The sequence below is a fragment of the Corythoichthys intestinalis genome, chromosome 14 (genome assembly GCF_030265065.1).
Source record: "Corythoichthys intestinalis isolate RoL2023-P3 chromosome 14, ASM3026506v1, whole genome shotgun sequence".
Lineage (NCBI taxonomy): Eukaryota > Metazoa > Chordata > Actinopteri > Syngnathiformes > Syngnathidae > Corythoichthys > Corythoichthys intestinalis.
Window position 1 is genome coordinate 11,928,940 of NC_080408.1, and position 27,039 is coordinate 11,955,978.

Genomic DNA, 27,039 nt, shown 5'->3' on the forward strand with positions numbered 1-27,039 from the left:
AGCATCGATTATTTTAGTCGATTAATCGATGAACTAGTTAGTTCGAATAATCGAGTAATCGGACTAGGAACATGAAATAATGTAAATACCTGAGCTGAGCCTCAAATGATATTTAAAAAAAAAAAGAGGATCTATGTACAACAAAAGAACAATTGGATAACCTACATTGCAAAAGTCTGCTAGCTTAAATGCCAGAAAATGCTAACTTTTTATCTTTTTTTTACACAATGCTCTTAACAAATGACACACATTCCCACAACAAATGGCTGAATATGCCTATAAACTAAATTATAAATGCATAAAAAAAATTAGCTCAAACAAAAACTTAGCTTACGTTGGTCTTAACAGGGAGCAGTTGGATTCAGCCATGTGCAATGAGGCAGACCAGCGGGCAGTGTATCCACCCTAATCAATAAAACTAAATGCAAACACTTACAAAATAAACCATTACAACTTCACCTAAATTAAACGAATACTCGAAGCAATAAAATTTAATTTGATTTTTTTTTTTTTCTTAATCGAATACTCGAGTTAATCGATTAAACGTTGCAGCACTACTGTATATAACTTCTCAGTTGTAAATATTTTCGGATATCTTCATTATACTTTTTTAATCCAAAGTAGGACATGAACAAAAATCTGCTTTTACTTTGGAAAACAGTTCACCTTTCTGACATCTGTCTAAACTAGCTTTTTAATAAGCTTGCAAAAACTAATCGATTAAATTAAATTAAGTCATAAATTACTTGCCAACGAATTTGATACTCGATACAGTTGAAGGAATACTCATCCATTTTGTCTTCATTTCTACTTACAACATGCCGAAAACAACTTCATGGTTTTCTTCTCGAGTCATAAGGACTCTTGCCACTACAGAGCTGTGTATCCAACCAAATGAATGAAACTAAATGCAAACACTTTCAAAACAAAGCATTGCAATGCCAGTCTAATTAAACGAATCCTTGAAGCAGCAAAATTTGATTCGAAGCTTTTTTTCAAATCAAATCACTCGAGTTAATCAATTAATTTTTGCAGCACTACTCTGTTTGTACCCTGCGACTTTTATAACAAAACTGCTTATTTATGGGTTTTTTTAACAAATGATCTTCATATTTTCTCGTTAAAATTAGAAAAATTAAGTTTCCCTTTCATTTTTCATGATAATGTTTGTCACTTCCAAGTTTCTAATTAGTAGGTCAAGTGTTCTGTTAAGACTGGGTTAACACAATATTTAAGACCAATGCCACTGACTAACCTCTTACTATGTTGGTTGTATGGAGACTTTAGCATTTGGTTAAACTGCAATAGCATTTATGGGAACTGCAGTTCAAAGGTTGACTTGCCACTCCTAGAGTTTCTCTTACTGGTGTCTTACCTTTTCAAACTACACTTTGCATCGTACAGAGCGCCGTCGACCGACCTATTATTTGGGTATGTGTTGAGGACAGGTACCTATGAAATGGAGCTTTGATGGTCTGACTAGCACGAAAGGAGTACGTTGGTGTGAAGGGGAGCCGCCAGGAAACATGGTCTTTTCAGCAGTGGCATCGCCATGTCGTCAGACCTTGTTTCCTGATATGTAGCTACGTCAAGAGTTTCAAATATGGGTCGCTGTTTTCCACTCTGCTGCCGCTGGACCTTTTACACTAAGCAAGGACAAGTATCAAAAGGCCTTGAGACAATGCAAGTTTACCTTAGGGCAGGGGTCCCCAAACTTTTTCCTGTGAGGGCCACATAACTTGTTCCTTCTCTGATGAGGGGCCGGGTCAGTTTGTAACAAAAAAAGTGTGACGATTGCAGGAGTGCCTAATTGTAAAAATGTATTGTTTTTCAGAAAGCCACAATCAAATAACCCTTTCTGAATTCTTCACGGAACAAAAGTAAATAAAATAAAAACAATAATATAATATAATATAATTTATAGGGCTGTCAAAATTATCGCGTTAACGGGCGGCAATTAATTTTTTAAAATTAATCACATTAAAATATTTGACGCATTTAACGCACATGCCCCGCTCAAAAAGATTAAAATGACAGCACAGTGTCATGTCCATTTGTTACTTGTGTTTTTTGGTGTTTTGTCACCCTCTGCTGGCGCTTGGGTGCGAATGATTTTATGGAGTTCAGCACCATGAGCATTGTGTAATTATTGACATCAACAATGGCGAGCTACTAGTTTATTTTTTGTTTGAAAATTTTACAAATTTTATTAGAACGAAAACATTGAGAGGGGTTTTAATATTAATTTCTATAACTTGTACTAACATTTATCTTTAAAAAACTACAAGTCTTTCTATCCAGGGATTCGCTTTAACAGAATGTTAATCATATTAATGCCATCTTGTTGATTTATTGTTGTAATAAACAATTACAGTACTTATGTACAGTATGTTGAATGTATATATCCGTCTTGTGTCTTATCTTTCCATTCCAACAATAATTTACAGAAAAATATGGCCTATTTTAGAGATGGTTTGAATTGCGATTAATTACGATTAATTAATTTTTAAGCTGTGATTAACTCGATTAAAAATTTTAATTGTTTGACAGCCTAAAATATAATATGTAATATAATATAATATAATAACACTATTAATAGATAATAACCAAATAACCCTCTCTGGGTTCTTCACAGAAAAAAGCCAGGAAATAAATAACACTGTTGACAAAAAAAAAAAAAATGTTCAGGGGGCCGGACCAAATGTGGAGGCGGGGCGTATCCGGCCCGCGGGCCGTAGTTTGGGGACCTCTGCCTTAGGGTCTAATTTGTGCCACTCCCATTAGCAAGTCCCTGAGGTATTTCTCTTTGGAATATTTCGTTAATACTTATAATTAGGATTGGGAAACTCTTGGTACCTCACGATACGATACAGTTTGCGATACAAAGCTCACGATAACGATGATCTGACGATACGGCGATACAACCATTATCGATACATTGGTCAGGAAATCATTCTAGGATATTCTAAAAACAACTACAGGTAATAAACAGAAAAACAAGATTCTGCTGTGAATTGGAGTGAGTTTATCACTAGCAGACGTTCAATCCGTTTGAAGTGGGAGGGATGGCAGCGAATGAACGAATGTTCATTCGCTGCCACCCCTCCCAGTTCAAATGGATTGGACGTCTATGGCAGTCAGTAGCAGCCAATGCCAGGCAATGAGGTAATTTTGGGCCATTTTAGGTCATTTACCTGCTGATTTTCAGTTACTTCCTGTTGATTTTGGGGTATTTTATGGGTCACTTACTGTTCATGCCCTAAAATGAACAGCAAGTGACCTATAAATGCCCTGAAAATCTGACAGAATGACTGTGAATGCTCTGGTTTCTAAATGGATTGGGTGTCGAGCACCGTCAAGGCAGCCTTAGAGTTAACTGAGACACTATTATGGTGGAATATTTTGGTAGCAATTTGTTGGTTCCTTTTTATTTTATTTTTTATTTTTTAGACAGTAACACCTTTTTAAAATGATATCTCGATTCTTGCAGGAGCATATCGATAACCTTTTGGGATACAAAGTTTCACGATATATCACCATTTTGATTTTTTGTCACACCACTACTTATAATCGCTTTAATTTACACGCTATAATACTGATACGAAATATTTGTTCTGTTTCATTTTCATTCTCATTTTGTAATATCAGTGAATCACCGTGTCAAGGTAGCTTGCGATTGGAATCCATTGTTTCATATTGTCACTTGATTTGCGATCAGGTTTGGGATGCTTCTTTAATTTTTGAACATTTTATCTTAAAATTCAGTACTTTGCGTCCATGATATGCTGGTTCACTGATAATAACAGCAACAGTGCACCCTCTGAAAAAGTGTTTTTCTGTAGCAACCAAAACAAAAACTCCTGCTGCTCTTTTGTGGGAAGCGGCAACATGTCTCCTTAGTCTGTGATGGCAATGCTGGCAAGATTTCAAACATCCAGTCACATGACCTCAGACTTTTTTTGTTTAGACCACATGTACAGTATTCTTTGTGTAGTCGTGGTGAGTAGTGTATCAACGTGGAACAAATTTAGCATAACATAAGTGACGACCCTGGAAAAAGTAAGCCTTAATTATGCAAAGTATATACACTTGCTCCTTAAATCTAATGCTGGAAAGTCTTAAGATTGTGCAGTTGTACTAAGGTGCCATAGATTTAGAATTAGATCAAAGTGGCCCTAAATTTAACTGTCTTAAGACAACAGATAGCCTGTTTATAGAAGGAAGTCTAAATATGTTAAACAGATGTGCAAGACCCCACATCCTGCCTGCAGAACCACCCATTGTTCATTTTCTTTTTCATTTTTACACTGAAATATTTTGACAGATTGCAGGAGCTTCACCCTCATTTCCATTTGTATGATTCATAGATAGCATATGTATGAGTTTTCCTTGAGAGCATGCTGTGCATGCATAACTTAAGACCACCACTGCAGTATGCTTTGTCCAAAACAAAAGATGCACACCATCATTCTCTCAGCATAAGTTTAAAGTTGCTATATAGAATTTATAGTGTTAATGTAAAATACTTTTCTACTCCTTACATGCTCCACCAATGCTCTGATGAGTCAGAGAGACCCCGACATTTTAACTAAGACTGCCCCCAAAAAAACCTTTTCTTCCCAGCAATAGAGAGGGTTCAGGTTGAACACTCTGGGCGAACACGCGTCTGTGCGCGTCTGTGCACGTCCATGCGCGTCCCAGTGGCAGCAGCATGGTTTCACCCAGCCCCCACCTAGTGTACGCTTGGCAAAAAAATTGCACACTCGAGCCGGTAACTGTCCACAATTTACTATGGATTCTGCAGACAATAATAGACCAACTTGCAGCTCAGACTCCAAGGTTTATGTTTGTGCTTGTACAAGCATTCGCCATGCACGAGTTTAACTCAGAGGTGCAGTTACGATTTAAGTCAGAGGTAGATGTAGGGAGTAAAAAAGTGACAAACTCCATACAGCGGTGATCCCCAACCACTGGGCCGCGGACCGGTACCGGTCTGTGGCACATTTACTAATGGGCCACAGAGAAATAATAAATAATTTGTTAACGACCGCAATCTGGCCTGTTACTGTGGCATTGACGCATCCATATCCCTGTTTAGTCTATAGACTGATCCGGGTAAAGCTTTGTGTAGGTCGCTATCTAGTGGTTGGTCGCAATTACTGGTATGTTTGCACACCTATAGCAGCCCGGCGCCAGTCAATGTAAACAGTAACTTTAGCTGCTGTTGACTGTGTGCTACGGGCGGCGATGTCTTTGAACAGCTTTTTTATGGGGAAAAGGCCACCTGGTGAGCCAGAAGAGGAGCCTACAACCAAGTCCATTCTGTAAATATGTAGCTAAAATCTAGAAAACGAGGCAACAAAAGCAAATGCACTGAACGCTTCATACCTCATTGCGAACCGTATTGCTAAAGCCTAAAAACCTCATTATGCTTGCGACCATGGATATTTGCCGTCAAGTTTTAGGAGAGACCCCTGTGAAAAAAAATGTTGATTCAGCGTATGGTGAGTGACATTTTCCCAGCATTTAATATTCATTTTAGCCCTGTTGTGTTATTTTATATGTAGTGTCATTTTCTGCCACACATTGCCGGTCCATGAAAAAAAAGGCCCACATTACACCGGTCCGTGTTGCAAAAATGGTTGGGGACCTTTGCCATACAGCACATTTAAATTTCAGGTAACTTGAATGGTTCTAGAAGTATAATATTGTTGGACTAAAGACAAAATTTTAAAAAGCTTGAAGGGATCATGACACCCATTTTTTTGTCATGGCAAATTGGCCACATATTTAAACTTTGACATGTTTTGCCTGTATTTGGTAAAAAAAAAAAAATCTTTGGTAAACGAGAGTGCATCCGAGGGATCATTTCAGGGAGTTTCTTACTCGAAGTTATTCATGGTGTTATATACTGTATATACAGTGGTACATCTATATACGAATGTAATTCGTTCCAGGACCTGGTTTGTAAGTCGAAATGGTTGTATGTCGAGCAGGATTTTCCCATAAGAATACATTATAATTCGATTATTTCATTCCACAGCCCAAAAACCTACGCTAAATCCTTCATAAATACTGCAGGTACAATTCCAAATAGTAATTACTGTATATGTAGCAAAACAAATAAACTATAATTACAAATCATAATAGTAATATAACAATGTAATGAATCGGGTTCTATTGTGGCGGTCGTGTCTTGCATGCTGTCCTGAATTTATCGTGTGACTGATGAGAGTGTAAGAATTGGAAGTTTTTACTTTCTCTTTTCATGTTCTGTTGTTGTTGGCATTGGCTACAATGGACAGTAGTCGTGTTGTGTTGCACAAGTTGATTAAAAACCTGACGAAGCTTTCAACTTTCTTGCTGATGTTACAATAATTATAATTGCCACTTTAACTTCCAAAGACCGGCGAACGGAAGTCTGAGGACTGTCAAGATCATAGACTTATTCCGGCCTTGTTGGCGAGCCAGTTCACTAACGCGCACACTACGCTCATATTTTACGATCATTTCAATTTTAATTTCAATGGTAAGAGTCACATTTTCCCTTTTTTCACCACCTGTACTAACGTATGTCGGATGTCGAAAGGATCGTATGTCGAGGTACCACTGTGTATGTATATAGTGCGTATATTAGGGCTGTCCCAAACGACTAATTTTCTCCCGATTAGTCAGCCGACTATTTTTACGATTAGTCGAGTAATCTTATAATTTATTTTTTTAATTTTTTTTTTTTTTGTACTAATTTAGCAATGAAATTTTTATTGACGCTTATCAATTCACAAAAACATTTTGGAACACTTAAATTCTTTATTAAAGTACAAATAAACAGATAAATAACAATAATAAATCACAAATAAACAATGAGTTCAAATGCTGATAGAATTAGCTTGTGCAAAAGAATGGAATGTAAACAGATTCAGAACACTGACTTCACCTTTCCAACATGATTCAAAACAATTCTCTATAAAATACCTAGCATTAATATTATAGTATACTGTAGTACTATATATAATAGTATTATAATAATTATTCATTGCCAATCAAAATTTCATAAAGGGTGTCATTTTAAAGGTATTCTTAGTGTAGAATCTGAAGTATGTCGGATTAACTCCAGAAATCGTTATTTATATGACAAACATGACATGATTTTATTTTGAAATGTTCACCGGAAGTACGTTCGCTAAACCGCTAATTTAAGCTTTGCACTCTGCAAAAAAAAGCACTTTATGTCATTGCATGTGGTGTCAGTAATAGATTTTTTTTTTCCTTTTGCAAATTCTGTTAACCAGCGATTTTTCATGTTTGAAGTGTCACCTTTTAACTGCAAGTTTATGAGAAGGCTGCCTGTTTTATAGAGAACACCGGCTAAAGTAGATCGTCTTTGTTTCCCCATTCACCTCAATGTAGCAATGCTAACGTATATAGTGTTTAATATAGATGTGTTTTCTTATTTTGTATGTCTGAACTTTAATTCTACAGCGTGCTGATGAGAGAAAAGAACTGGAGTCTCATATGCCATCAGCACGCACTCACAAATGTACGCACGGGCGCGCAGCGATTAAACACAGACGTGAAAATGACCGCCCTCATTTTTATTTACCATGCGCTAAATGGACTCATTGCATATCGCGACAGGCTTAACAACTTCACTAAAACATGTCATTAGTTAGTTAGATGGACTTACAATCTCCTGTCGTTATCATTCACGGCTGACATGCAGCCAAGCTTGGCATTGAAGAGACAGGACACAACAGTGTACCCTCCTTTGTTTCTTTAAAAATAAGTCAATGTTTTGGACTCTGGTGCGCTTTTTTTGGCTTTTTTTAAGAGAATTGCAACCCCTTCTTTTATGGTTATGTAAATGTTGCCACCTTTGTCACTGAAAAGAGTTCAGTTTTTGAACATCCTAAAATAACTTGACTTTTAAAAAATTCTAGATAGAATACGTATGTTTTTTTGCTCTTATTCCCGCAACAATCCCCAAGATAAACCCAAAGCATTTTCCGCATGGAGCCCTTCAAACTTGTAGCCAACGTATTTAACCAGCTGCTCCGTGACATCTGGAATGTGTCGACTCTAAGCGTCGGCAAACTTTACCGTTGCTCTGTGGCTTTCAATCCTGCATTCCCAAGGGACTGGATTTGCATTTGATCTTAGATCTTTTAGTTTAAAATCCCATGTGCACACATATAAAATATAAACCAAACAAACTGTCTTTCCTTAACTTTTTCACCACAACACGAGCAGAACTTTACACTTAAAGTACAATTCATTGAATGTCTGAAAACATTAGGAAAAAAAAGTTGTTAGAGACATGAAGTGTGCTTTGTTTCTTGTTTTGAGATAAAATACACAGGCTGTCCTTTGTTTATAATGGTGACTGTTCCAAATTACATGGTAGATCAATGTGATATTAAACATTTTATATTTCTGTGTTTGACCTACTGTCATCCTTCAATATAGTAGTCTAACTGCAGTGCCAATAGATTGACATATTGTAATGCTGAGGTGCTCGTCATCCTTTTCAGATTTCACTTTAACTTTGTGTGAAATACATTGTTAGTGTTCATTTGGCTGACAGCCTCAGCTTCAGATTTCACTCAGTCACATTTGTACATTGAAGTCTATCAATATGATGTCTATCACAATTAGGAAGAGATGTACTGTAGGTATCATTAATTTTTCTTATTGCACTGCCCTTTGCAGTCTTAGCTGTATTTGTATTGGACATGAACGTGAAAATCATTAACTTCCAAATCTGTGGGGAAATATTCCTCTCAAAATTCTTAACACAAATACATCCACGATTCACAAGTGTTTAGATCCACAATATAAGATATTAACATTTTTTAACCCTGTCTGCCTGTACAAAATTATTGATGGATCTTTTTTTACTGACTTGTAACTTGTCAGCCAATTACAGAAGGCACTAGTTCCCATGTTTTTGACCATTTTTCTTTACCTAATATCACACATTTCGGGCTGACGCTATCGAATATTTTAGTTGTCGATTAATCGATGGACTAGTTTGAATAATCGAGTAATCGGATAAGGAACATGAAAAATTAAAATACTTGAGTTGAGTCTGAAACGTGTTTTTTTTTTTTTTTTTTTTTTTTTTTTTTTTGTAAATGAGGACCCATGAGGATCTGTGTACAACAAAAGAACAATTGGCTAACTTACATAGAAAAAGTCCACTAGCTTAAATGCTATAAAATGCTAAAGGTTTTTTTGTGTGTTTTTTTTAACAATGCTCTTAGCAAATGGTTCGGACACATATTCCCACAAAACACAACTAAATATACCTAGAAACTAAATTCTGAATGCATTAAAAAACATTAGCTCAAACAAAAACTTAGCTTACGTTGGTCTTAACAGGGAGCAGTTGGATTCAGCTATGTGAGAAGAGGCAGACTAAAGGGCAGTGTATCCACCCTAATCAATAAAACTAAATGCAAACACTTTCAAAATAAACCATTACAATGCCGCTTTAATTAAACAAATACTCGGACCAACAAAACTTAATTTGAATTTTTTTTTTTTGTAATCGAATACCGAGTTAATCGATTAATCGTTGCAGCACTACACACATTTCCCCCAAAAATGTATTTACTGAACAAATGCATTTAATTACTTCCAAATTTTGGAAATAAAACTGGAAATTTTAAACTGCTAGCAGAAGAATCTCCAGTAAAATGAAGGATTTCTAATTTACACTAAAGTATCCAATGAAGAGTCTTATACCTGTACAATAAATGAATGAAAATTCATGTGCTAGTTAGTTTATTCAGCGTATGTGAACTGATCATAGTGAATGTTGGTTTTGTGAGCATTATTGTGATCATTCTGGTGCTAATGAGGTAAATTTGGAGGCAGATCACTTTCATTTAAGAGTGCAAGATTTCATTACACTGCATAGAAAAAAAAACTAATTTATACATAGAAAGAACCTGGTAGAGCCTGAAATACTGCCAGAAGCCTTTGGTAGGGTTGGGCATCGAGCATTGAGCATCGATAGGACCGGGTTCTAACACTCCGGTTCTCCCGGAACCGTTTGAATTTTGAAATTTCGATTCCCTGTTTCGATGCCCTAACCGCCGAGCGGAGAAAAAAAATGCTACCGAAAACCACGAAGAACAGGCCACAAGAAGCGCGTGTTTGTGCATTGCAACCGTGGACACGGTGCGGCGGCACTCAAAAGTTTGGCTTAACTTTACAAAAAAAAAAAAAAAAACGGTAACCAATCACCTCAGTGCTACATTTGCAACACAACTACATAATGCAAAGGTAGCTGCACGACCCATTATGCACGACCGGCTTCATGGAATATACCCTAAGTGCCAAGAGCAAAGCTAGCTGAGTGCTGTAGTTGACACGCTGCGCCGTCAGAACGAGGTAAGTAAAACAATAAATTACGTCTGTCTTCCGCTGTTTCGCGATCCGACCCCGGATTAAGCAGTAGATGATGGATGGATGGAATAGTACGAGAATAAATCGCGTTTTTACGTCGGGCTATAGTCGATATCATGTATATAGAACTAGATGCAAAAGATTGACTGGGGCGGTATTCGAACATAGAAATAGAACTAGATGCTGGCGTTAGTAAATAGCCGCCATCTTAAAGCAGTAGACGCCTCCGTTAAAATCAACAGTATTAAAAGGATTTTTGTTTTGGAATCTGTGTTGCTTATTTGAAAGAAGCAGCCATACGAAGCATTGGATTCCTTTTTTAATGAACTCGTAGCAGTGAAAACATAGTATCACTTCGCAAAGCATCCTAGCCAGACGCTCTCATCTCTTCTTCTCCGCATTATACGTACACACTACTACAGCGCCACTCACTGGCTTAACTGGTATTGTCACAACATTGCATGTGTCTATAAACGCATCAGAATCGGTTTTACAAATAAAGAAACATTATTTTGCCTCATCCAGATCAAATTATGATCAATAGAAGAATTTATACTAATGCTTCATTGTAGCTCCCAGCTAAGGTACATGTATGGCAAAAGAATATAAATGTTTTTTCCGTGAGCTTTTGAAAAATAAACATCTTTGTGAAAGCGCACTCCTGTGGAAAGAAACTTCATCACTTTCGACTGATATTTATCTACAAGTTAAAAATAACCCTGTGAGAAGTTAATATAATTCATAAATTTCATATTAATTGTATTAATAATAGATAATAATAATAAATTTAAAATTCACATAAATAATAATAATAAATTTAAAATTCATATATTTAAAAAAAATCGAAGTTAAGACATTAATATAAACTAATACCATTTTAAACTATAGATTTTTTGATCCTGCCTTTTTTTTTTTTTTTTTTAATCCCCTGCCTCTTAAAAGAATCGAAATTGAGAATCGTTCGGACCCGGAATCGAAACATGGAACCAGAATCGGAACCGGAATCGTTCAATTTCAAACGATGCCCAACCCTAGCCTTTGGCATGACAAAATTTTCTCTTTGTGTGTGTGTGCTTTAATTACAAATAATTTGTACGTGATGCCCGAGTTAACTCTGGCATGTTACCAAATGCACACAATAGAAATGAGCCTTAAAACCTGAAAATTATAAGGCTTTTAACGGTTGTTCTGCCACATGTGTTTACACATAAAATGCCTAAGGCTCCCGCTGTGTTAATGAAGCTCAAATTATCATAAAATGGACTTGTTGAAGAGGATGGTGTCAGCACTACAGCCACTACACTTGACGTGTTTATCTAATACTCGTGGGAAGAGTGAGTCAGGGTAGGATTACCTCATTTACTGGAGTCCTTCAAGTTCAGACAAGATAAATGTGAGGGTCTCATATATCAATGAGTAGAGGTATCATGCCCTTCTTTTTTTCTACTTGTCTTAAATCTGTGTCAGTGAAACGGCCACGGGCTATGAGGATCCTGTTTCCGGCGCTTCCTTTCATTGGAGCTTGGTGTTTGACCAGTGGCGAGCTCTCTTTTTACACTACTTGGCACTTATTATCCAATGTAAAATGCTCATTGACAGAAAAACGTTGCGTGTTTGTTTTCCACTTCAACCAGCTGCAGTAGGATTTTACAACGTGTAATCAAAGATTTAAATGCTTCCTGCTTTGAACAGCACTGCTTTTAGAAAGAGCTTTTTCGCTTTTCCGTCGTGTTTGGCTGGTTGACCAAAAACATTATTACACAGTATACTTCAAAATTCTAAGTTTTGATTGGTGCTGCAAAAAAAGCTTCGAATCAAATTTTGCTTCCTCAAGTACTCGTTTAATTAGTGACGTTGTAACGATTTGTTTTGAAAGTGTTGCATTTAGTGTTGCCGTCTAGTGGCAACAGTGACTATGCCATAACTTGTCTAACATGACTGAATCCAGCTGCTCTCTGTTAAGACCAGCATAAGGTATATTTTGTCTGAGCTAATATGTTTGTTTATGCATTTGTTATTTAGTTTAAAAGTATATTTAGTAGTTTTTTTGTGAAAATATGTGTTTGAACGTTGAAAGAGCTTTGTAAAAGAAAAGTATTTTATAGGATAAGCTAGTGGACTTTTGCTATGCAATTTAGCCAATTGTTCTTTTGTTGTACTTGGATCCTCATTTATTTATTTTTTTATACTATTTGAGGCTAAGCACAATTTGGTATTAAATGCATTTAATGCTCTTTTGAAAGTGCAGTCTTAGCAAGCTAAAACAAATATTATTGCAAGCATAAACACTTGTTCCTTACATTTTACATCTCCTAAAATTTATTCTGCAAGGCACTAAATGTTTGTAATCCGATTACTCAATTATTCGAACTAACTATTCAATAGATTAATCGATTATTAAAATAATCGATAGCTGGAGCCCTAGTTTCCATGTACCGTATTTTTTTTAACTATAAGTCGCACCTGATTATAAGTCACACCAGCCATAAAATGCCCAACAAAGAGGAAACAAACAAATATAAGTGGTACCGGAATATAAGTTTATATTTACTAGATCAAATCCAACACATAGAACAGATATGTCATCTTGAAAGGCAATTTAATATAAAAATACAATAGAGAACAACATGCTGAATAAGTGTACAGTATGATGTTACATGATGCATTAACAACGAAATGCGAATATACTGTCCTCACCAGGACACTGTGGCTCAGTCTTAGCTATACAGCGAGCTAAACTCCCAAATGACGATGCTGAACGTCCGTATAATTTGCTGAATCAATTTCGTCCTCAATACCAAACAGGTTCGCATCAACGTAAATAAATGACAATTATCTGCTATTACAGCAATGAGACAAACGGTTAGCATGCATTTCCTAGCATTAGCACATTGTTCAAACAACCACACAACTGACTCTAAGTGTCCGATCACGGGTGGAAAACACACAACAACAACAACAACAGAAAAGACGATACACACAGGCGTTGCCTCTGTAGAGATATTTTACAAGAACGTTTACAATGAGCGTAGGTTCGCAGCCGTGTCTCTCTCTCACTCTCACTCTCTCTCTCGCAGATTGACTTTGGGCAGTTTATTTTCACTGTCATGACAAACTAATATTGAAGACTAATTTCAGAGTTATTGTAATTCAGGTTTGCATGATCTTTGTAAATGATTCCTTTAAGTGAGCGTTGTTTTGTGTCATTCTTTGGTTAATAAATGCCACAAATGCCATCCAAGCGAACGGCATCTAAACAACAAAGTCATGCTTATTGCATGTGTTATCTTAGATTGCAAAACGCGATCCTTGTGTTTGTGCAAAATGTACATTTTAGCCTGTAATGCGCAGACTTGGGAAATGAATTAGATCAATGTTTTAAACAAAGACTGTACATATAGTATTTGCGCTAATTAAACACAAAATTGCTCCAATCTGTACACTAGGGGTGTGACAAAATATCGAAATGGTGACATATCGTGATACTTTTTATCCCAAAATGTTATCGATACGCGCCTGCCAAGAATCGAGATCTCGTTTTAAAAAGGTGTCAAAGTCTAAAAAACAAAATAAAAAGGAACCCACAAGTTGCTACCAAAATCTTCCACCATAATAGTGTCTCGGTTAACTCTAAGGCTGCATTGACCAGTGCTCAACGCCCAATCCATTTAGACTGGGAACGTTCGTTCATTCGAAAACCAGAGCACCAGTCATTTTGTCTGATTTTCAGGGCATTTACAGGTCACTTGATGTTCATTTAAGGGTATTTACAGGTCATTTCCTGTTGAGTTTGAGTCACTGCCTATTTATTTGGGTGATTCCCAGGTCACCTTCTGTTCTGTACAGGAAGTACGTAACTGAAAATCAACAGGTAAATGACCTTAAATGGCCCAAAATTACCTCATTGCCTGGCATTGGCTGCCACTGACGGCCATAGACGTTCAAACGGATTGGACGTCTACTAGTGATAAACTCATTCCACTTCACTGCAGAAGCTTCTTTTTCTGTTTATTAGTTGATTGTAGAATATCCTAGAATGATTTCCTGACCAATGTATTGATAATCGTTGTGTCACCATATCGTCAGATCGTTATCGTGAGCTTTGTATTGCAAATCGTATCGTATCGTGAGGTACCAAGAGGTTCCCACTCCTACTGTACACTACCGAGATTTGTTTACTTACTACACTGTTCATCGACGTAACGAATGCAAGCGCTCAGATGTCTCCGAAATCCTTGAACTGCCCTAAATAGTGAAAAATATGGAGCAAATAGTGGTCAGTTAATGCTACAGAAGAAGGTTGCATGGCCGCTAATGTATTCTCATGTGAAGAGCTATACAGTCTCCTTGGTGAGAAGGGTGGCGAGGGGCAACCAGACGGCCTGAGTTTCGATACTTTTGCAATCAAATATCGTATTGGGATACAACATTTAAGTATCGACACCTTAATTTAGGGCTGTCAAACGATTAAAATTTTTAATCGAGTTAATTACAGCTTAAAAATTAATTAATCGTAATTAATCGCAATTCAAACCATCTATAAAATATGCCATATTTTTCTGTAAATTATTGTTGGAATGGAAAGATAAGACACAAGACGGATATACATTCAACTTACGGTACATAAGTACTGTATTTGTTTATTATAAAAATAAATCAACAAGATGGCATTAACGTTATTAACATTCTGTTAAAGCGATCCATGGATAGAAAGACTTGTAGTTCTTAAAAGATAAATGTTAGTACAAGTTGTAGAAATTTTATATTAAAACCCCCTCTTAATGTTTTCGTTTTAATAAAATTTGTAAAATTTTCAATCAAAAAATAAACTAGTAGCTTGCCATTGTTGATGTCAATAATTACACAATGCTCATGGTGCTAAAACCCATAAAATCAGTCGCACCCAAGCGCCAGCAGAGGGCGACAAAACACCAAAAAGACAAAAATAACAAGTGGACATTACACTGTGCTGTCATTTTAATCTGTTTGAGCGGGGCATGTACTTTAAATGAGTCAAATATTTTAACGTGATTAATTTAAAAAATTAACTAGTGCCTGTTAACGCAATAATTATGACAGCCCTAGTTAATACTTTTGACAACTCTATTTCAATTATTATTATTATTATTTTGTAAAGTGAAACAATTGACATTGTTTTCTGTATAAAACGCATTAAACTCAGCTTAGTCACTGCTTGACAAGATTTCTTCCCTCATGTCTTTTCAGGGTTGACGATGGGTTGCGTCCGTAGCAAAGAAGACAAAGGCCCGGCACTAAAGTACCGACCAGATAACGCCAGCAACACTCCAGTCAATACCCACCTGGGCCACTATGGTCCGGAGCCCACGCTAATGGGCCACTCACCGGCAGCGAAGACACTCAACAACAGCTACAACAGTCACGCCTCTGCGCTCACACCTTTTGGCGGCGCGTCGTCAGCCATGGCACCTTTTGGAGGAGCCTCCACCTCCTTCACTTCTGTGGCTGTGAGCAGTCCCTTTCCTGGTGTCGTCACAGGTATGGGACTATGGATGGGAATGTCTGGGTACCTCACAATACGATACGATTTGTGATACAAGGATCACGATAATGATATAACAATTATGAAAACATGGGACAAGAAATAATTCTACAGTATTTTACTATACGTGAAATAAACAAGCTCGTTTCATCCTTCTGCTGGGAATTCAGCTTATCGCTAGTAGACGTCCAATTCGTTTGGAACTGGGAAGAACATTCGTTCATTCGCTGCCAATGAGTTTAATTTTGGGGCATTTCAGGTTATTTGCTGTTGATTTTTAGTCACTTTCTGTTGATTTGGGGGCCTTTCTGGCTCATTTCCTGTTGATTTGGGGCACTGCTCACTGTAATCCGTTTTATATGATTTGATAGGATCTCCCAGCATTGTGAGTAATAAACACACGCTCTTAATGTTTTCTCTCATTCTCTCTCTCCCCCTCTGTCTCAAGAAGGATAATTTGACCTCAGGGAATGCCACTAATCTAATCCTATCCACTCAATTTCCTCCTAAAGTAAACATTTGAGTCCCACTAGAAATTTGTCATGCTTTCGTATATATAATTTCTATTCATTCATTTTTGTAACATTTGTAAAGCAAAACTGAAAGTATTTTACGATTTTGCCTGTTAATAATTACATTCCTTTGATTTTTCTGTCTTGCCTCAGGTGGCGTAACATTCTTCGTGGCGCTCTATGACTATGAAGCCAGGACGTCAGACGATCTGTCATTCAAAAAAGGCGATCGCTTTCAAATTATCAACAACACGTTAGTGTCTTCATTTTTTATTATCCAGGCTCATTCTCCTGCTCTGTGTGTGTGTGTTGGTTTAATCCCTTTTGCTTTTGGGTCTGCTATTAAAGCTGAAATCTGTCTGGGTTAATGGGCTCCTCTGACTAGGCCATCTGTTCTCATCACTTTCATCGTTTTCAATCCTGTAGTGTTCAATACAGCTGAGTGATGGACTGGAAGTTGTTCTTCTTCACAGAAGGGTTGTTTGACATGCTTGTTTGCATAGTAAATCCTACTGAAGTCCTCTTCTCCTTCTAGGGAAGGCGACTGGTGGGAGGCTCGTTCTATTAACACGGGACAGAAGGGTTACATCCCCAGCAACTACGTGGCCCCTGCTGACTCCATACAAGCTGAAGAGTGAGAACAGAACGCCTTTCCGGCCACTGTCTTTCTCTGCTTTATCCAAAATGCCATTTTCAATAGTTCTCCCAGTTACTCAGCCTGAGAAACACTTTTCTGTGGTTACACTGTGACAGCCCATTATTTACACATAAAGAGGCTGAACAATAGTACCCTTTGTTGTGATTACACGTTTGTGGCAATCCCATAGCTAGTCATCATGTTTGCACAAACATACTGTATATACTGTATGTTCAAAAAGTCATGCCCTGTTATTATAGCCTATCTTGGTGAAAAATTGGAACTATGCTGTACAAAATCGGCAAGTAACCCCCGTAACTGATTATCCTGAACAATGCAAAATATGACGATGTTATCTGAGTAGTGTTTTAAAGTAACCAATACATTTTATGCAAAAAAAGTTGAGCTAGTGTTAGGTAGACTCCTTAAAGTGGCACTCAAGGTTAAAAAAAAATGTTTACATTATTTTTCATAACCTTATGTGCTATTTTACCAGGTTAGCAAGACAATTTGCGTTGAAGTGCCCAGAATATAATTTTTTGAACCATTTTAGTTGGTCCTTTATCACATCTATCTCAGTGGAAAATAACCTGTTTGAAAAAAAGGCATTTTTTTAATACGTAATGGAAGAGGACACTGTAAATACTGTAAAAGCCAGTGTTGCCAGGAAGCAGCCGCTGTTTTTTTTTAGCCAATTAAATGTATCCCAAATTACCCGCGCTTCCTCGTTATGTCATTAATATTTATTGTCACATGCACCTGTGCCTGAGTCTATTAGTGTGTATGTGCTTTGGCATATCTGACTTAAAAAAATAGCTGCCACCCTTGCGTGTACTTATGTTTAAACATTATTTTGTCTATAATCATAGGTCAAAAAAACATTGGAATTTGCTTATATATGGTTTGTCTACATACGAATTTAATACGTTCTAGGACCTGGTTTGTAAGTCGAAATGTTCGTATGTCGAGCAGGATTTTCCCGTAACAATACAGTGGTACCTCTACATACGAAGTTAATTCGTTCCAAGACCTTGTTTGTAGTCGAAATGGTCGTATGTTGCGCAGGACTTTCCCATAAGAATACATTATAATTCCATTAATTTGTTCCACAGCCCGAAAACCTACACTAAATTCTCAATAAATACTGATTTTTTTTATTGCAAATATCAATTACAAAGAGCATAACAAATAAGTTATGAATACAATTCGGGAATAATAATATAATAATAGCAATAATAATTAGGGCTGTCAAACTATTAAAATTTTTAATCGAGTTGATCACAGCTTAAAAATTAATTAATCGTAGTTAATCGCAATTCAAACCATCTGTAAAATATGCCATATTTTTCTGTAAATTTTTGTTGGAATGGAAAGATAAGACAAGACTGATATATACATTCAACATACTGTACAAAAGTACTGTATTTGTTTATTATAACAATAAATCCACAAGATGGCATGAACATTATTAACATTCTTTCTGTGAAAGGGATCCACGGATAGAAAGACTTGTAATTCTTAAAGGATAAATGTGAGTTTGTATATTGTGACGAAATATTGCCATCTAGTGTATTTGTTGAGCTTTCAGTAAATTATACTGTAGGGACTTAACTGCATGATGGGAAGTGGCGTAACCATGACTGTGTGTGGTGGCTGCAAATGCTATATGTTTTTTGCATTGGGTAAATTGCAGGGTGTTAAGAAAAAGATAAGTTCCTGTCATTCTTCCCCACATCGCTTCCTACAAAATCTATAATTGCTGTGGGAGAGATGTCAGAACTCTTCCCAATTAAAAGCACGGCCCCAATGAATACTTGTATTTACTCCACTCACTTGACGCTGGCTCTTAGCACTGTATATAAGTAAAACGGCGCCATTGTAGGCTGCTTACGGCAATGCGTGAGTGGGTTGTTCCGCGCATGCGTTAATTGTGTTAAATATTTTAACGTGATTAATTTAAAAAATTAATTACCGCCCGTTAACGTGATAAATTTGACAGCCCTAATAATAATACTTGTAATAATGTAACAAAACCTGGTTCTAATGTGGCAAATGTGTTTGCGTGGTGTACCTGAACGCATCGCGTGGCTGACTTGATAGAGTGAGCCGCGGACAGTAGCCGTGTTGTGTTGCCTAAGTTCTGAAATACAGTGATTCCTCGCTATTTTGCGCTTCAAACTTCGCGCCTTCAGTCCATCGCAGATTTTTTTCAATTAAAAAAATAAACAAATAAATGCAGTATTTTATAGAGCTGTCCCGATCCGATCGCTTACTCTCTCACTCTTGCTCCTGCCGCTTTTCTTGGTTAGGCAGTGCACTTGAGTTGCTTAAAGTTAACGATGATTGACAGACGTTAAGGTTTGATTTTGCCAGATACGCATGGAAGCCGAAACTTCAAAGCGCGGTATACGTGAATCATCGTTTAATTTGTCAAACAGCTGCTGTGGCAACTCATTGTGTGTAAGTGAGCAGCTTGAGTGGATTAAAGTGGACTCACTCAATGCAGCATTTAATAAAGATAAGCATTTTTCTACTCTATTCTTGTTTAAAAATCATTTGTTGGGACAGTAACATGTTTAAAACTGTTCATAATTACTTCATTTGAAGTGCTCTTTTTAAAAAAAAAAAATTATATATATATATATATATATATATATATAATACTTTGGGGGGAGGGAGGGTGAAAAAATATGTCTCATACACTACGGTTCAAAAGTTTGGGGTCTAAGCAACCCCAAACTTTTAAACCATAGTGTACGTAACGAAAAATTCCATATGATACGCTACGGTTCAAAAGTTTGGGGTCGCTTAGACCCCAAACTTTTGAAAGGTAGTGTATGTATCTCTTTTTTCTAATGCTAAATCTGAATAAATACATTGAACACACAAAAACATATATATATTTTTGGGCGCCACTTTGTGTTTTTTTGCTTATCGCGGCGGGTTCTTGTTCCGATTAACCGCGAAAAACAAGGGATCACTGTAAACGATTAAAAATCTGACGAAGCTGGTGGCTTCCTTGCCGATGTTACAATAATAATAATAATATTAATGAGAGTCGTCCTCGAGATCGTAGACATATTCCGGCCGTATTGCTGAGCCAGTTCACCGAAGCGCACACCATGCTCATATTTTTCTCTCATTCATTGTCTTCTTAATTTCAATGGTAAGAGTCACGTTTTTCCTGTTTTCACCACCTGTAGTAACCTTCTTGGGACCCATGTTGATTCCTCCCACAAGAAAATCCACCCTGCATCCATCTTGCGAGAAAACAATGAAATTGTGACGCTGTCATACAGTAAATCGTCGTCTTTCAAGCATATCGTCATATGTCGAGACAAATGACAAGTCAAATTTTACGTCAGATGTCGAAAGAATCATATGTCTAGGTACCACTATATTGATTTTAGGAGCGTCAGTCTTTTCTATGAATGTCATTTATACTCGTGTTATCTTGCACACTAACAGTTTCGGCACATTATCCACTAGAAGTATGAATTTTATTCTGTAATTTTTTTACTTTCAGTAATACCAGAAACGATTGAATTAATGTAAAAAAAATATATATATTTTTTAAATTACATATGGTCAATCTTTTTCCACAGGTGGTATTTTGGCAAAATGGGACGCAAAGATGCCGAGCGGCTTTTATTACTTCCGGGTAACCAGCGAGGTACTTTCTTGGCACGAGAGAGTGAGACAACGAAGGGTAAGATTTAGTTTCGTGGGTGGTCTTGCATCTTAAAGGGATAGACAACACCTTGATCATTCAAATCCAGCAGAAAGAATCTTGTTTAATCAAGTGAAATTAATACACATACTTTTATTGTCTTATGAGTAGGGCTGTCAAACGATTAAAATTTTTAATCGAGTTAATTACAGCTTAAAAATTAATTCATCGTAATTAATCGCAATTCAAACCATCTATAAAATATGCCATATTTTTCTGTAAATTATATATGTATTCTGTAAAATAATTTGTTGGAATGGAAAGATGAGACACAAGATGGATATATACATTTAACATACGGTACATAAGGACTGAAGTGGACATTTCACTCTACTGTCATTTAAATCTGTCTATGCTGTCCTCACTCCGAAGCGTCTACTTTTTCCAAAGCTAGACAGCTAGTGAACAACGCCTTAATAATCAGACTTCTTCCTTTTTCATCTGATTTATTAATAAAATGGCCTCAAACCATTGTCCTCTTTAGACCGTAGTGAAACTACAAAAAAAAAAGTACACAAGCATTGCATTAGCAACAACGTTAGCTTAGCACGCTATACAGGTTCACTAAACATAAACAAAAAGCGTCTCATACAAAAAATATAACATTTCGCTTGCTAACATAATATGTACATTCTTTACAACAACCATACTTACGGACAAATCTTGTCCAAGGATCATATAAGCACAACATTACGTAGGCATCAGCCCGAGACGTCGTGCAGCCATATTGAACTGGCAAGAAAGCAATAAACCATGTCGCAAAGCGACCACCAGAGTTAGCTGTTAGACAGCACAAAAAACCTTGCTGTAAAACTTACCAAAAGGCAGAATACTGTCTGAGCGGGACATGTGCGTTAATTGCGTCAAATATTTTAACGTGATTAATTAAAAAAATTAATTACCGCGCGTTAACGCGATAATTTTGACAGCCCTACTTATGAGTAATAGTAAGACAAAAAAATAGGTGTTTTCTGACCATTTTTAATGTTAGGACTGTTTTCGCCAATCAAATGCAAGTATCTCACATTGCCTACTTAGAAAGACAGCGACAGTTTGCGCAAGCACAGAAACTATAAAGCGTGTGCCTGTTTTCTTAGCTGCTTTTTACCTGCTTCGAGTGTATCAACGGTTATGTGGTGTACGAACGTGGCGTGACTAACGTCCCGCTTGTAAGCAGTGTCATTTATGCTGTTTAAAAATTATTTTCTTCATTATCATACACTTAAGAAACAAATTTGCATACTTTAATACTTTCTTCAACAGTCTTTCACTTGAAGGTCATTCATACCAGGTGTTGTCTATTTTTTTAATGTAAAAGAAAACCTTTTCAATTTTCTGACTGTGTATAAGCATAATTGTAATCATTTAATGAATCTTTTATTTAAAAGGTGCCTATTCTCTATCTATCCGCGACTGGGATGAAGTCAAGGGGGACAATGTGAAACACTACAAAATCCGAAAGCTGGACAGTGGTGGTTACTACATTACAACTCGGGCTCAGTTTGAGACGCTACAAAAGCTGGTGAAACACTATACAGGTAGGCAACGTCTGCTGGCATCTGCCTGACATCATATAATGAGTTGGAAATTCCAGATATTCCAAAATAGGAAGCAAAAATGTTTCAAAAAGTGAAACTTTTTAAAGGTTACACAAACAACGCTTTAATAATTAGATCTACTGTATGTTCCCAAGTTATTTAAAGTCGGATTTAGGAAAAGGTACCCAACCAAGACATCAGAAATTATATTAAAATATAGCAAAAACAATTCACTTTTTGCTTTATTCAGGTGTTAATGCAATGCTTAAAGAGCCAATGAATTATTCAGCTGGAAATCTACTGCGGTAATATAGTACATGTATTAAGTCCTGCTTCTCTCAGGATTTATTTTTTCCACTCGTAATTCCTTATAGTCCCATTAGTTTCCCTCCCAAAAGTAGAGAAAATACTGTATGAGTCCAAGTGAATACAAATTTTAGCATAGGCTTCACATTAATTGTGGTATTCTACCTTCATTCCACATGCAAATAGTTTTTGCAGCGCCATAAGGGAGCCACTTATCGAAATAGTGACAATGCACCATTTGACCTTAGTTGGTAACTTTGTGTTTAGTATAATATAAAGTAGGGTAGGCTAATTTCCTATTCTTGGATGGACTGTACCATTCAGATGATTGTGCCTCAATTGCCAAAAAAGGAAAACAATTTACTTAATCCTCACAATATCAGTATCACGATCTGCTGATAGTGTCTTCATTGATATACAGTACAACTCCTGGCACAAATTATGGAATCGCCAGTCTTGGAGGATTCTCATGCAGTTGTTTGGTTTAAAAAAGCAACTGTTACCAATTACCGCATCTTTTTTTCTTGATTTCTTTTAGTGTTTCATCAAGGCAGAATGTTGCCATTCAAAATTACTTTAGTTTTGTGTCATGTCTGTGATCTGCTTTTTTTTTTTCTAGAAAAAAGCAACTGTTACTGACTACCACATCTTTTTTTCTTGATTTCTTTTAGTCTTTCTTAAAACCAGAAATAGACATTCGCTGGAATGAGATTCTGACGGTATGATAACCTTTAGCCAGAATATCACGGTTTCACGGTATTGCAATTACAGCTTTAAAATGTTACTTTGAGATATCTGGGTTTTAAGTAAAAAAAAAAAAAATTTTTTTTTTTTACTTTTTTGTCAGAATTTGTTACTTCAGAATTTGTATTTTTCAAAACATATGAGTAAATTGGGACATAAGTATAATATTAAGTTGAAATAATTTAAAAATTACAAAAAATATATGAAATATTCTAAAAAATAAATAAATAAATAGATGCAGTGTTTTAGGTGAGCCTAAACCCACAGCCACAGCTCAACATTATTACCATGAGAACAGAAATAATTGAATTATTTTTCATTAAAAACACATGTGTATGACTCGTATCATGTTTACAATATACACACACGCTTTCTCAACACAGACAGTTGCCAGAGAGAAAAAAAAACGCATGTTTTACCACTGCTAGACATGCTGGAGGTAACTCTCGTAGCTGGTGGGAAATGTTCATGACAGTGTATACTAACCTTTATTTTGTGTAAATGCGAAATCATATTGGAGGTATTGCCTCTTCGGCAGCCTCCTTCCGCAAACATGTTTTACATGTCGGTTGGCCCTCCTCCTCTAAGCCGCGGCTGTCTAAGTTTTCTGTAGCCGAAGTATTCCCATACCAGCGATTTCATTTTCTTCGATGGAGGAAAAAATTAAGGGGTTTTATGTCCTCCAGCTATCGTGTAGCACAGCTGACTCAATGACACAGAGAAACAACGGCTGCAAGCGAGGGATTTCTCCCTGCATTTTTAGGACATAAAAAATAGCTAATACCATCAGGACGGTATGACTTGAAATGTCTGAGGTTTTGAAACCGTGGCGTTTTGATACCACGGTATACCTTGAAACCGGTCATCGGCACGTTTAGTCAGGAAGTTGCCATTCAAAATTACCGTATTGGCCCGAATATAAGGCGGTGTTTTTTTGCATTGAAATAAGACTGAAAAAGTGGGGGTCGTCTTATATTCGCTGTCTAGAAAATTATACCCATTCACGACGCTAGATGGCGCCAGATATCATTGAAGCGAATGCTGAACTTGAGGAGTAATGTTCTGTCATGACAGATCTCAGCTACTCTCAAGTTTAACCAGTTTGCATTATAATTTATTTTTTTCCTTATTCAGATTTTTTTTAAGACTAGAGTTACAGTTAGACCTCACTTTGATGGTTATTGCAGTTATTTTATTTTATTTTGTTGTTTTATCACAATAGATTGGTTTATTTACATTTCAAAAACCAGAAGCCATTCATTTACGAATGTGATTGCACTTTAGTTTACATATTTAAAGGTTCAGGTATTAAGATTTGAATGAGGCAAAATAACATGCTTTTTCTCTCAAATATATTGTTATAATCATTTTTTTCAGATGTACTGTAATTATTTGCTGTATAAAAATTGGTGTGCAAAAAGTCTTTTTTTCCAAACTTGAGTCTTGAAAAAGAGGGGTCGTCTTATAGTCAGGGCCATCTTGTATTCTGGCTAATACGGTACTTTAGTTTTGTGTCATGTGTATGATCTGCTTTTTTTCAACAAAATTAAACAACTGCTTCAACATCCTCCAAGACTGGTGATTCCATCATTTTTGCCAGTGGTTGTAAATGGGAAGGACAAACCTATGAGGTAATCTCATCATGATAGAATAAATTTGGAACATAAATTTATTGGGATAAAAAGAACAAGATCTAATGTGTTTTTTATCTCCCAATGCGATTGCTTGTGTGATGGAACAATTGTATGATAATTGATCGAGTAGAAAAAAATGTACCGTTAAGTTAGTATCAGCCATGTAATATCATTTACTGACATTTTTACTCCTCCATCTCTTTTTTTCCACGTGGCTGCTCCTCTACAGAACACGCCGACGGTTTGTGCTACAAGCTGACGACGGTGTGCCCCACCGTGAAGCCACAGACTCAGGGACTTGCCAAGGACGCATGGGAGATTCCTCGAGAGTCCCTGCGACTGGAAGTCAAGCTTGGCCAGGGATGCTTTGGAGAGGTCTGGACGGGTAAGAAAGCTCACATCAGGGTGGCATAGCGTAACGAATGTTTGATCACAAATGAGTAAATGGACCTTGCAGCCGGAAACTAAGCATCCGTTTTATAGTTCATGTATATTTAACAGGGAGGAATACTTACAGACTGCTTACAGGATGATTGATAAACACTTTGAGTTATGGACCTCAGCAAAGAGCTGGCCTATTTATCTGAAAAAGCGCTGACGACCGCAGACCGTTCACGCTCAAAGGCACACGCGTGTGCGCTAATGGCAGGTCGTCCTCCTACGCTTCACTTCGCCAGCGTGCATCCTCCCTGCTCTCACTCCCTCATTAGGCCTGCAGCAAGCCTCGACCTGCAAGTGTGCAATCCCAGGAATTCCTCCGCTCTTTTTTCTCTTCTTGATGCCCCCCCTCCATTTCTCCTGCTGATTATTCCCTTAGTGACTTCACTTATTTAATTCCAGAAATGTTAATCACGACATGTGACCTCCATTGCGCCGTGTTCTACCATCACGCAGTTGCTATTACCAGTGCCCTACTTGGTTTTTCCGCGCACGTGTGATCGTGTGTGGATGCGCAGTGCGATTCATTCATGGAAGTCGGCTCTCATGACGAAAGCACTGGCTCTCCCAACCCGGGTCATTGTATGTAAACAGGGCGTGAGCAAGTAGCTTTCGACCAGATTATTATTATTCGGCTGTTTGGAAAACGGTGTAATCTGGAACACATTTACGTTATGCATGTAAAAGTGAAAATGCCGTCGCATTTATACTGTGAGGAAGGACCAAGACAGTTGAAAATGACGATCATTTTATGGTCCGTACATAATTACTATTGCACTGTGCACATTGTTTGTTTTCATTATGAGTGATGCAACGGTTAATCAGTTAACTCAAGTAATTCGATTAGGAAAAAACCTTCGAATTAAATTTTGCTGCTTCAAGTAATCTTTAGAGTGACATAATTTGTTTTGAAAGTTTGCATATAGTTTTATTGATTTGAGTGGATACACAGCCTTCTAGTGGCAACAGTGAATATGACATAACTCATTTAACATGGCTGAATGCAGCTGCCCCTTGTTAAGACCAACATAAGGTAATTTTTTTTGTTTTAGCTAATGTTTTTTTTATGCATTCTAGAGCTGTCCCGACTAGTCGACGTTGTTGACGTCATCGATGACGGAAATGCGTCGACGGGCAAAACATACCGTCGACGGGTATTGACAGGTTAAAAAATAAATTACATGCGGATAAAGTTTAGAATGGCGGGCGCTCGCGATGCAAGCGGTTGTTACTAACACCCCCAAGGGGGCCGCTGTTATTTCAATGTGACCGGCATTGTCAGATTGAGCAAAGAGGAAGAAAGTGGGCAAGCGAGAGAGAGTGAGCGAAAGAGAGGGAGTGAGATCGATGAGTTTGGAAAGTGCGCGACTGCGCGGGTAGCGCCGAATTCAGTGGCTGCAGCCCCTGCGTTTTTGTTTTGGACATTAAAAGTATTTATAAAGAGCCATCCGACGCCTCTCGGTGTTTTTATGCACGCCGCCGCCTTCCTGAAGAGGAAATCAGACGAACCGACGACAACGAGCCAAATGAATCGCCGGTTCACTCCTCATTACGACGTGGAGTTGA

General features: G+C 37.2%; 1 protein-coding gene across 1 annotated transcript in view; it reads left to right on the forward strand.

Annotated features, from left to right (window-relative positions):
* yes1 (YES proto-oncogene 1, Src family tyrosine kinase) overlaps positions 1-27,039 on the forward strand; it is a 56,760-nt gene that overhangs the window by 8,726 nt on the left and 20,995 nt on the right. The window contains exons 2-7 of the mRNA XM_057857220.1: positions 15,640-15,930; positions 16,600-16,699; positions 16,982-17,080; positions 20,689-20,792; positions 22,202-22,351; positions 25,265-25,420. Coding sequence (XP_057713203.1) covers positions 15,648-15,930; positions 16,600-16,699; positions 16,982-17,080; positions 20,689-20,792; positions 22,202-22,351; positions 25,265-25,420 — 892 coding nt within the window. The 5' untranslated portion in view covers positions 15,640-15,647. The remainder of the gene's footprint in view (positions 1-15,639; positions 15,931-16,599; positions 16,700-16,981; positions 17,081-20,688; positions 20,793-22,201; positions 22,352-25,264; positions 25,421-27,039) is intronic.